The sequence below is a fragment of the Notolepis coatsorum genome, assembly GCF_963971535.1.
Source record: "Notolepis coatsorum genome assembly, chromosome: 9".
Classification (NCBI taxonomy): domain Eukaryota; kingdom Metazoa; phylum Chordata; class Actinopteri; order Aulopiformes; family Paralepididae; genus Notolepis; species Notolepis coatsorum.
In genome coordinates, this window is record NC_140173.1 from 137,448,630 (window position 1) to 137,460,626 (window position 11,997).

At 39.7% G+C, this 11,997-nt stretch overlaps 1 protein-coding gene across 1 annotated transcript in view; it reads right to left on the bottom strand.

Moving 5' to 3' along the window:
• Window positions 1-1,369: 1,369 nt before the first annotated feature.
• The window catches only part of ifngr1l (interferon gamma receptor 1-like), a 23,051-nt gene continuing 12,423 nt past the window's right edge, over window positions 1,370-11,997 (bottom strand). Inside the window, exons 3-7 of the mRNA XM_084321526.1 lie at window positions 11,106-11,272; window positions 10,026-10,198; window positions 9,653-9,824; window positions 4,859-4,971; window positions 1,370-4,002 (exon numbers count right to left, since the gene is read on the bottom strand). Coding sequence (XP_084177652.1) covers window positions 3,628-4,002; window positions 4,859-4,971; window positions 9,653-9,824; window positions 10,026-10,198; window positions 11,106-11,272 — 1,000 coding nt within the window. The 3' untranslated portion in view covers window positions 1,370-3,627. The remainder of the gene's footprint in view (window positions 4,003-4,858; window positions 4,972-9,652; window positions 9,825-10,025; window positions 10,199-11,105; window positions 11,273-11,997) is intronic.

Sequence of the window (11,997 nt, forward strand, 5' to 3'; positions counted from 1 at the left end):
GATACAGAGCTTCACAGTCCGATAATATACTATAAGATACAATATAAAAAGTACAAAATACAAGATAATAAGCACAGCTATGATTCTAATTCCTTTTCACAAGTCAGTACGAGGAAAGACAATGCTATAGCCTAATGTTACTGTTTTGTGAGGATGGCTGGTTGAAGCAGCCACACCTGGCCTGGGTCAAGCTAGTCTGACCTGGGAGCATCCACCATCCACTTGGAACATCTTACTCAGTGTGCTCACTCTTTCCATTTTTCTATGCGTTCCGGCCTGTTGACAGAATTCGGCTATAGGGCGACAATAATGTGGTCAAGAGGCATGGTTTCTATCTTGGGCCTTAACTGGCGTGGTTTATTATTCACATGGCAGAGCAGTAACACTACAGGTCTTCTCTCTCTGAGAGACTGGGGGAAAGAGAAAGAAGTGGGAGGAGACATCTATATTTATACTCGCCACCTGGTGGTGTTCCTGAGTGTCTCCGCCTAGAGCGCCCTCCAGTGGAAACAGTTATATATGCAGTTAGACAGTTACTAGTGTAAACAGTTACATATGCAGTTAGACAGTTACTAACAATCCTACCTAGAACCTCTGCCGTCAACACGGCCATCCAGCACTTGTTTCGTTTTTTTTTTGATGTGCGCACAATTTCTACTATGGTCTGGATAATTGATCAGAATCATTATGAGCATTAGTGATGAGTACTAAGCTTGCTTGACTAAGTCATAAGGTATGACTGGACATATAGAGCCACCAGAACTATGACAATTCTTCAACATGATGATGATTCCATTTGTTTTATTCATGTAAAGGTCTGGGGGATGGGAGACAAAATAGAAAGTAAAAAAAATAATAATAATATTTTAAACAAAAGTGTCTTTACATTCTGACTAAATTCAAGGTTAAAATAAAATTTATTATTTTATTAATTATTATTATTTCTTAGATACAGTACAGTATATCCACTAGTGGTGAATGACATGGGTTTTATAAATGATATGATAGAGAGCAGGGGGACCAATGGGCAATATGATGATTTGCTTTGCAGCAGTGATGTAGACACAAAATAGAACTAGGCATAAAATGGTTTACCAGAAACACTCAGATCCCTATCAAGTAGGGATGTCCGATATTGGCATTAAAATGTGATATAGGAAAATATCGGTATCGGTTTAAAAAAAAATGAATTTTTAATTTTTTTAGATTTCTATAACCTTTATTTACCCAGGCAAGCAAGTAAGAACAAATTCTGATTTAATTTATTGTCAAAAGTATGCATAATGTTGTGTTAATTCCACAACAAGAGATATGTAATGTTAATTACCTGAAATTATTCTGTTTTTGGGGGGAGGGGGGGGGGACCCTGCATATATCGGTATCGGTTTATATCGGTATCGGAAATTAAGAGTTGGACAATATCGGTATATCGGTATCGGTAAAAAAAAGCCAATATCGAGCATCCCTAATTTGAACTGAACATAGCAGAAGAAGGTCTTACTGGATATGTCATATTTCTTCTTCAATTGTTCAAAGGACATGAGAAGTCCCTTTTCCAAACAATCTTCCAGATGGTGGATCCCTTTATGATGAACCTTGTTATTCACAGGCATATGTATGAATTAATTTAGTCTCAGAGGCGTTTATGGTGACAGTCCCACATTCAGTCCAAGACTTCCATGAATTTCAAAACATATCTTAATGAAATGTTTTAAAATAGACACACAAGGGATTGACACAAGGGGGAGTGCTGACCTTTTTGTTACTCAACCATGGACACGGTTATTGGCCAGACAAATTAATCAATCAATCTATCACTAATATCCACCATTTAAGGGGGAAGAAAAGACACAGGTCTACTCCTGTAAAATGACCACATGAAAGTGAAGTAGCTGTTGCAAGTCTTATTTACAGCTTATTTTATTTTCCATAAAATGTAACACAAGGATGGGTTCATCCGTATTTTGTAAGTACAGTCATATGCATACTACATATTTTTGTTCAAATGCTCAAATCAAATGAGAAATATAAACCACGAATAAAGGTAAGGCACAATAAAAGGCTTAGTAGTAAGGTTGTATTCTATCACAGAGAAGGGAGGCGTCATGCATATCAAAAACATTTCACAGAAGCTTGTTCAAAAGAATTTTTTTTAAAAGCATCAAAACAAAAACAAAAACAGAATCAGATTCAAGCATATTAACTACAAAATGCAGTCATGCTGGCTTTCACTGGATCCAATTAGCCAAACATGGCACACTGTTCCACCTGAATTTTTTGCAAATATGCAAAAATATCTAGCAGGCGCTACCTGATCAGAGCACGTCTTTCTACTAGTCTACACTGTAAAAACTGGGATTGGGGTTAATGAATATTTATTAAATAATTATTCGTAACCTATACAAATAAAGTTTTAGTTGAATAAAATGAGCCGATAGTTTTAAAAGTGACCAGATGACGCTCAGTCGTTACAGTGTAGTTGAGCTTGACCCTTCAGCTCGATGCTGTTGATTTGGTTTAAAAATGTGTCTTTGTCCCAAGTCTCCTGAAGCATTCAGCGCCTCTATCCCGTCTATGTCCTATATATCCATCTCCACACTGTGCCAGCACAGGAGCATCATCATTGCGCACTACGCAAATACTTGTCGTTGTCATTGATGCTATGGACGGAGATTCTGAAATAGCCAACGTGTTTCAGGCCAGGCGCAGGAAGCAGGTACATGTGAAGACGATGGATAATATCCACACACTGGATCATAGCTCCCAATACTTTCCCAAATGACCCGCGTGACGAGGTATATGGCCAATGACATCACAGACAATATCCAATATCCAATCAGCCAATTAAGTAGGCTATAGCACATTGGTCGTTCAATAATATTGTAAAAATAATAGTAGGGCTGGGTGATAAAACGATAACGATAATTATCGCCATATATTCTAATAATCGATAATAAAAATAATATGGATAATACATTTTTTAAATGTTATTTGTATTGTGACAGTGGACAGACTTGTCTTTCTTGCCTGCAACTTAAAGGAAAACTCCAACATTTTGGGAAATTAGCTTATTTAACATCTTCCCTGGAGTTAGACAAGAAGATACATACCTTTTTTGTCTCTGTGCGTGCATTTAGCTTTGGGAACAGTCACTCCGTTAGCGTAGCTTAGCTTCATCACTGGAAGTGAGGGAGGACAGTAGCCTGACGTTCCCTACAGGTTTGTTGATATTCTCATTCCTTCAAAGGATCCGAACCGATTGAAGTTTATGGATACCATGACTTAAAATCCTCTTACCTTGACGATTAAAAGCCTCCCCAATTTAGAAAACAGTAATCCAATGGCTGGTATTGATAATATAATACTAACTGCTGCACGCTCGGAGCTAACCGGAGCTAACACAGAACAGGATGTTAAAGCAAATATAATGACTTCCTTTCTGGGGTTTTCAAAATAAAAGTGCGATGTTTATAGCAGCGGAAAATGTTTATTTTGTACATTATCTAACATTAACACGAACCTAAACTAACTAACGTTCTTCAGTCCTAAGAGACCAAAAAGAATCATCATCCTGTTACTCTGAGGCCTGTTGACATCAGCAGCGTATCTGCAAAACCCCTGTGTTTTTCAACCTTGGTAACCCTTCACTGGGTCACCTGGGGCCATTTGAACTATAACCGGGTTGTGCCGCTCATAACCCCATGAGCTTCCGCAGTCCTCCTCCGCAACCTCAACTTCTTCATCCCCCTGCCCGACGTCCAAAACCGCCCCCGACTCGTACCCGTCCCTGAGCCTCTCCTCCGGGCCGCTGGAGAGGCTCCGGTCCGGCTGCATCACGCCGATGGGTCGGCGCACCTCGGGCTCCGTTTGGGCATCGAAGTGTGGAAACTCCTCCCTTTCTTTGGCCGGCAGAAGAGGCGTCACTCCGGGAGAGACGGAGAGCACCGGCGACAGGGCCGCTCGCTCCGCGGTCAGGGGAGGCTTCCCCTTCGACCCAAAAGGCTGGAAAACACAAGAGCCCGGAGGCGGAGTGAGCGGGGTGGTCAGGGTGAGCGGGGTTGGGCAAAAAACAAAAAAAAAAGTGTTAGCAGTTTACAAATTTCCAAACTAATCTGTTCAAGTTTCTTTAATAGTTGTCATACAGAAGTACAGAATACTTTTATACAAAATGCTTCTTTCTGTTACGCTCCAGAGACTGTGCTAGACAAAAGATAAGTATGAAATAAAATAGTATAGCATGTAAAAATAGAAGTACAAAATAGAAGTCACGTACGTAGACACTGTGTTCAGTATATACATATGTACAATGTTCAATGCAGAATAGAAGTAACTGAGTTACCATACAATATACAATATATTATGCAATATACTAATATACAATATACTATATAGTGCAAAGCAGAAATGGGATGAGGTACAATTTAGGTACAATTTACAGTAAGGTGTACTAAGGTATGGGTTGTAGTGCAAATCCTTTACCAATAAATATAAAGTGTGTTTAGGTGTTCTAAAGTGTGGAGAGTGGGTGCTGCAGTGTGTTGTTTGTTTAAAGTGAGTGTGTGCGTGTGGATGTGTGTGTTGTGAGTGCATTTGATGGTTGTTGCATAGTGTTATTGTTCATTGAGCAACCTGATGGCCTGGGGGTAGAAGCTTCTTCTGAGTCTTTCTGTGCTCGCCTTGAGACTCCGGTATCAGTGAGGTCAAACAAATACAAAATTACTTACCAGATATTTAGATATTACATATTACACACATCTAGATTTTTGTTTTAGAAGATAGTAACGCCATCATGTCATTTGAAGCAACGTTTAGACAAAGTTCATGAGATAAACTCCTAGAGTGGGTCGGCTGAACGCACCATAAAGGCCGGTAAAGGCAACTTGCCACTGGTCAGCTTTTGGTACACCATCCAGGAGACGAGACAGACCACACACGCCAGCAGAGGACACGCGATGTACAGGAGGACGTATTCTGGAAGAGACACATGAAACTGTGAATACAGAGAGACAGGTACTCGTGTGCACAAAAAACGTACATGCGCTTGGACACTAGGGTTGAGCACCGAGAACCGGTTCCAATAAGAACCGGTTCGTAACTTCCGGTTCCGGAACCGTTAACACTTTGGATGCCAACGACGCTATACATCGTTAGTTCATGCCGCCAGTTGAGTGCCGCCAACGACATATAGCGTTTGTTTGTCGTATTATTTCTTTTTTGGCGATTTTAATTCATATTTCATCAATCGAGCCTCGCGCTAGTGTTGCAGAGTCTCTCCGAGCTCAATTGGGAAGATACCGCCCCCTATCGTCTCTCCCTGTGTAACTACACCACATTAGTTTAGACTGATGAAGGGGGGGGGGGCAGTTTCCTCATTTAACTTTTCCGGTAAGCCAACTGAAGAGACCCAAGTTGATCGCCGGCCCGGAAAACGCGTGGAATATATATTTACAGTACCCGACGCTGAATCAATAAATGTGATCGATATTTGGAATGGCGATCAGGAATTGGAATAATCTTTTTGGATAACATCTGATCTGAGGTAAGGAATCTATTTTACCAGTCTTGGGGTAATCAGAGCTTTTTTCACAGATATATCAACGTGTCCCATATGTGTGTGTGTGTCTGTGTGTGCGCGCTGATCAGGAAATGAGAGAATCGATATTTCAGCCTGCTTCTATAGCGTGCATAAGTACACATATACTATCGATAATCTAGCGTTTATTTGAAAACTATTCATAAATAGGCCGAAAAATTTCAACGTTTTTGTGTATGCCAGAATATTCCAGTAAATGCCGTTTATCACGGAATCTATATATTTTCCTGAAAAGCTAGGGCTTTTCAAAATGCTATAAAACGGAAATTAACCGATTAAAAAACAATCCGTTTCGACAATGTTGACTGCAAACAAGTCATCGATAAACGAAGGGCAGATTAGACACATAGCTATAATTTAAGACAGAGATTATGCGTTCACAACGCTATCATTGAAGTGGGTGGTGGCATTTAACCACGTTTTACCATGTTCACCAGTGGTAATCAAAGTGTTAAGAAGATGTTTGAATTTAGATATTTTTTTAAATTAATTTGTTACTTACAGTACATAAACCAAATTAAACTGTATCAAGTCAACTGACAATGTGAATAGTATGAAAAAAATAAAGGATTTTTCAAATAAATGTTTTCTCCTGCAAAATAAGCTGTGACCTGTTTAGACCTGCACCTCAAAGAATCGGGATCGAGAATCGTTTAGAAATGGAGAATCAGAATCGTTCAAATCCAAACGATGCCCAACCCTATTGGACACCCACGCACACACAAATATGAAAACAGGAAAACTAGCATCCCAAAATGGACACTTTCTTAAATGGATACCTTGAAATTAAACAATTCTACTGTTTTATGTTTCTTCCCATGGCATTCGTCACATTTTAGATTTCTTTTAACAGAAAGATGTCTTGTTAGTGTTGTTGCTTCAAACCACTGGGTGGCGACTGGTTTACAGGCGCCCTATGCAGGTTTGGGAGAGAGTTTGAAACTCTTCCATTCTTTTGCTACACAGCGCCTCCAAATGATTTTGGTTTGATTCATGATGACATATAAGATTTACTAAGAACTATATGTACAGTAAATATGTGTTGTGAACTCAAATAGAGAATCTGCACTTAAATGAGAAATGCTAACAGCTCACTCATCTTAGGGACAAATGTAAAATGTTTAAATTTCAAACTTAAAAGGTGCTATAGATAACATTTACATTTTTAATGTAGGGTAATCATTAAAAAAACAATACTTCACCAGAGCTTTTAGAAAAATGCTGAATAAAAGTATTGCTTTTTTTTTTTCATTTCAATTTCCCAACGTGGAATGCACCTGATTGGATAAATGACATGCTGGTGCTCTAGTGTGACATTTAGTGGCTGAATGTTATATAGTACCCTTAAACTTTAGTATATTTTAAGTAACATATCCCATTAATTACAAAATAACCTGAAGAAGCGCATTCACTGTTCTCCTTTTATTTTGTGTGAAACTAATGGAATAAAGATGCATCAACTTTCTCTAGGAACACGGTCATGTCCCATGGGTGTGAATTGTGAGAAAGGCTTTTTTTCGTGACTTGCATTGGCATCTGTTTTTTTTTTTTTTTTTTTTTTTTTTTTTTTTTTTTAAATCGGTTCGTTTCCGTTTTATACCATTTTGAAAAACGCTTGTTTTTTTAAAGTTTCAGGAAAATTCTGTGATAAACGCCCTTTACTGGAATGCACAAAAAACGTTGTAATTTTCCGGCCTATTTATGAATCGTTTTCAAATAAACGCTAGATTATCGATAGTATATGTGTACTTATGCATGCTATAGAAGCGGGCTGAAAAATCGATTGTCTCATTTCCTGATCAGCACACACACGCACACACACACATATAGGGCACACGTTGATATCTCTGTGAAAAAATCTCTGATTATCCTAAGACTGGTAAAATAGATTAATTTTTTCTTTTTTTTTTCACTTTTTCTCCTTTTTATATTTGTCTCCCATCCCAATTTTCGCTGTGCCAATTCTCCCCTCCCCTGTCTTGAACGTTGCTCGCATATGCCCCCCACTGGCCGGTTGTAGGGAGGATAGAAGCCTTGCATCACGTGTCCCCTCCGATACACGAGGAGGCAGCCTGTCACATCTTTTCACCTGCCAGCGCGGACTCTCATTGGCGAGGTGTAACGTGTGGGAGGCTCACACTACCCCCGCCATTTCCTGTCTCTGCTGTGCAGGCGTCCCCCAACCGACCTGTAGGAGTCGCTAACTCTGCCAATTGAGCCAGTATGACGAACCCGGTGTCTCTTGCGTTGGTGACAAGCGCAATGTCCGCTGCGCCACCCAGCCGCCCGTAAAATAGATTCCTTACCTCAGATCAGATGTTCTCCAAAAAGATTATTCCAATAACTGATCGCCATTCGATCGCGTGTATTGATCCAAAGCTGGGTACTGGAAATATGTATTCCACGCTGTTCTGGGGCTCTGCAATAAATCCGATCCTCTCGGGTGACTTGCCTGATGAGTAAAAGTAGGAAGCAGGATTCCCCCCCCCCCCATGCATTTCATTCAATCCATTCCAAAGGGGTGCAGTACCACAGTGAGAGACGATAGGGGGCGGTATTTCCCCAATGGAGCTCAGAGAGAGTTTGCAGCACTAACGTGAGGCTAGATTGATGAATTAAAATCGCTAATAAAAAAAAAATACGAGATCTATCGTCGTTGGCACTGAACGGTCGGCATGAACAAACGAGTTATCTCATCGTTGGCACTGAAAGTGTTAAGGTCCCCAGAGTTTGCACTGAATTAGGAAAGTCTGCTTTTAGCTTCTGTGCCCCAGAAACAAGGACTTTAAAACGCAATTCATTAGTATCTATTGGCCAGTTTAAATCTTTAATAGCCAACCATTTCACCACAGTCTGCAGTTGTTTTTAATTATTTTCAATGTTTAATTGATTGACTTTGTTTCTATAATGTTTCTTTTTGGTATTTATTATGTGTTGTATTTCTCGACGTCACTGTAAATGAGAGCTTGCGCTCAATGATCCTTTGAGATTAAATAAATATTGAATGAATGAATGTGCACAAGCCTCTATTGTCCCTTTACTGTTCATGATTTAACCACTCAGGGTTCCTGCAAATTTCAACGAGTTCAATTTAAGACTTTTTAAAATACCTTTTTAAGACCACTGTCGGGGGGGGGGGGGGGGTGGAACTGACAGGTACTGCTTACTTTGCAGCACAGACATTTCTCCACAAACACATTTTAATGCGATACAGAAACGTTATCGCGACATAGAAGTAACCTTTTAGAACCCATCAAAATCATATTCAAGACCTTTTTAAATGGATATTTACCTTTCATAGAAACTTAAAAAATAAAAATCAGCCGTCTTACCTCTATCTAAAGTCATCTACAAGTAAGCTAGCAACCACTGCGGCCCCCGTTGTCCGCTGTCAACACCATCATTCCTCCCAGGTGTCCGGCTCCTCATTCGCTTCCATTCATTTTGAGGACAATAAAGTCTAAATATCGGAAGTATAAACAAACTATACAGCAATATTATTTGGTCTAATATATCTTTCTGAGTCAAAAGGGTACTTTCTTTTAGCAAAATGTTGCCACTTTCAAAGAAAAGGAAACATTTCTCACTTGAGGTGTAGTTTGACCTTCTGTCAACTTTTCACAAAATGTTTAGAATCTTTCTTCCAGCAACACAGCACTTAACCATGGTAAGCACACCCCACACATTCCATGTACGGCAAAGATACACAGCACACTCAAACCTACAAAAGATTTACTGGATTTGCTTTTATTTTATTTTTCAAAGGTAATAAATCTGTACACACACATCAAATGCCAAAATAAACACTTTTGACAGTAGTAGTTTGGTTATACTTCAGAAGTATTATATTTATATTTAGTATTATTTATCTAGGTCCTCAAAATTAATGGAAGTGAATGAGGAGCCCGACACCTGGTAGGAATGGTGGCGTCGACAGTGGACGACAGGGACTGTAGATGCACTTTATATAGAGGTAAGACTGCTGAAACTTGATAAGTTCTACTAAAGTGAAATATCCCTTTAAGGCCCTGTGGGAACCATGCACACTGGTCATCTTACTGGTAGGGTGAGGGCCTGCCACTGCCTGGAAACAGTAATCCTGAGTTGCCAGAACAGCCACCTTGCCCAACAATCCGTCTATCCTCACGCAGTGGCTCTCCCCACTCTCCTCCACCGGGAAGCTCTCCTCGCACACCCGCTCATTGCAGATGCAATCGTCATACACGGTCGTCTGCACAAACGCAGCAAACGGTACGGTTTCAATTTGATTGGGATATCAAACAAGCAATGATATTTGTGCCAATGTACAGTATTTGATATGTATATTATACTAATACCATTACTAATGAATAAATAAATTCAATAAATAACACAAACGATCAGATAAACAACTGATCAACCAAGCAGTAGAAAAGTTCTAAAACAACTTTACCGTTTTAAGGTTTTCAGGGGAAACACTGATGAGTGTTAACTGATAGGTGAAGTCCAGCAGGCTCCTCTTCCTCGTCTGCATCTGGGGGTAGGAGTGTGAGGGGTGGGGGAAGCGGACGGCAACCTTGTGATCCGATAGGACAGTGACGTTGACGCGTGGGAGGTCCAAGGAGCCTGAAAACCAACACAAGCAAACATGAGCTGTGAGCAGAATCAGGGTTCCCACGCTTGCCTTGAAAAAATTTTCCATGCTACCTCCTGATTTTCCAGGTACCATATTAAGTGATGATATATAGGCCCCTGAAGCTTTCCGCCCCCATCCGTGCACCCCTCCCCTCACACACACAACCCCCTAGGACACCTGACTACTTACTTGATTTAAAAGATGTGCCAGTCAAGCCTACATTGTAAATGCTTAGAGATTATGTCTTATTGATAATATCAATGCATGAAATAATGCAACAAGCTGTAGATGAACAACAATTTATTGAACTGGAACTTTGAAACACATGAGCACTGGGATTGATATAATGTTCTCTCTTCCACTCCTCTCCTATCTCATCCTGTCCTCTTCTCTCCACACCTCCCCTCTTGTGTCTGCTCCTGTCTTCTCTTCCATCCTCTACTCTCTTCTCCTCCTCTTCTTCTCCTCCTCTTTCATCTTCGCCCCTCTTCTTTGCCTCCTCCCTCTTATGAGTCTTACGTAGAAGGGGTAGTATTGCCTACTCTTCTTTTGTAAATCAAACTAAGCATAAACTTACGCTTATGGTCCCCAGAGTTTGCACTGAATTAGGAAAATCTGCTCTTAGCTTCTGTGACCCAGACGCATGGAACGTTTTGCAATGCACTTTAAAACTCAACTCATTAGTATCCATTGGTCAGTTTAAATCTATAAGGGCCAATCATTTCACCTCAGTCTGTAGTTGTTTCGATTGATTTTAATAAGTTTAATTTATTGACTTTTCTATTTCTAGATTGTATTATACATACTATTTGTATTATACTTCTCAACGTCATTGTAAATGAGAGCTTGCTCTCGTTGATCTTTTGAGATTAAATAAAGATTCAATGAATGACTCACAGATTTGCCCCGAAAAGCCTGTATAGTAGCTGAATGTTATTTTAGGGCTAGGATCCGACTGGTTTCCTCCGATCACGGCAGTCACAGTCAAGCTGTAATATTCATCTTTATCGTTGAGGAAAGAGACATCAGCCTGGCGGCTTGGAGAGTCAATCAGTGGCAATTTACTGGAGGAGAAAAGAGTATAGAGTGTATATACAGACACAATGCACAGATACACACAGACTCCGCTACATACATTTTAGTCAACCAATATGCATGGAATTGCTGATTAATCAACATTTATTGAATAAATAAACCAACACAATTACATATCCCATAATCGTATTGACCTGTAAAAAGAAAAAGACAACAGTACAGAAACAAACAGTGGTATGGGTAGTCAATTAAAGCAATTGCATACCGATACGGTGAGGTTGAGTATATTTCTAAAAGTCCAAAAGTAATGATAGTGTTGATTTTTGAGATGCACTGTAGTTTGTGTATTTGGAGGACAAAAATACAAAAAACAGACTTTCCAAGTTGAGAAGCAACCCGGGGAACTTGGGCGCATAAGCCAGTCAGTTGGAACATGTTTGATAAGGTCTGAAAAAACACATTGTTGTGACATAAGATGGTCATTTTCTGTATGAACAGATATCAGTGGTCATCAATATGGAGATTTGCACTACAACCATCATTTTAGCATTTCGCTTTTTCTTTTTAGCATTTTTGTACCTCATTTTGTACTTTAGGTTCTACTTTAGTTTGTATATTGTATATTTTGTATAGTGGGAGGACTTTATCTCAGGGGGGCTCATACAGAACCAAGCATTTCACTGTAATGTACATGTACTTTATACGTAACAAATAAAAAAAATTAAACTGGAGTTACATTATAAGCACATTGTTT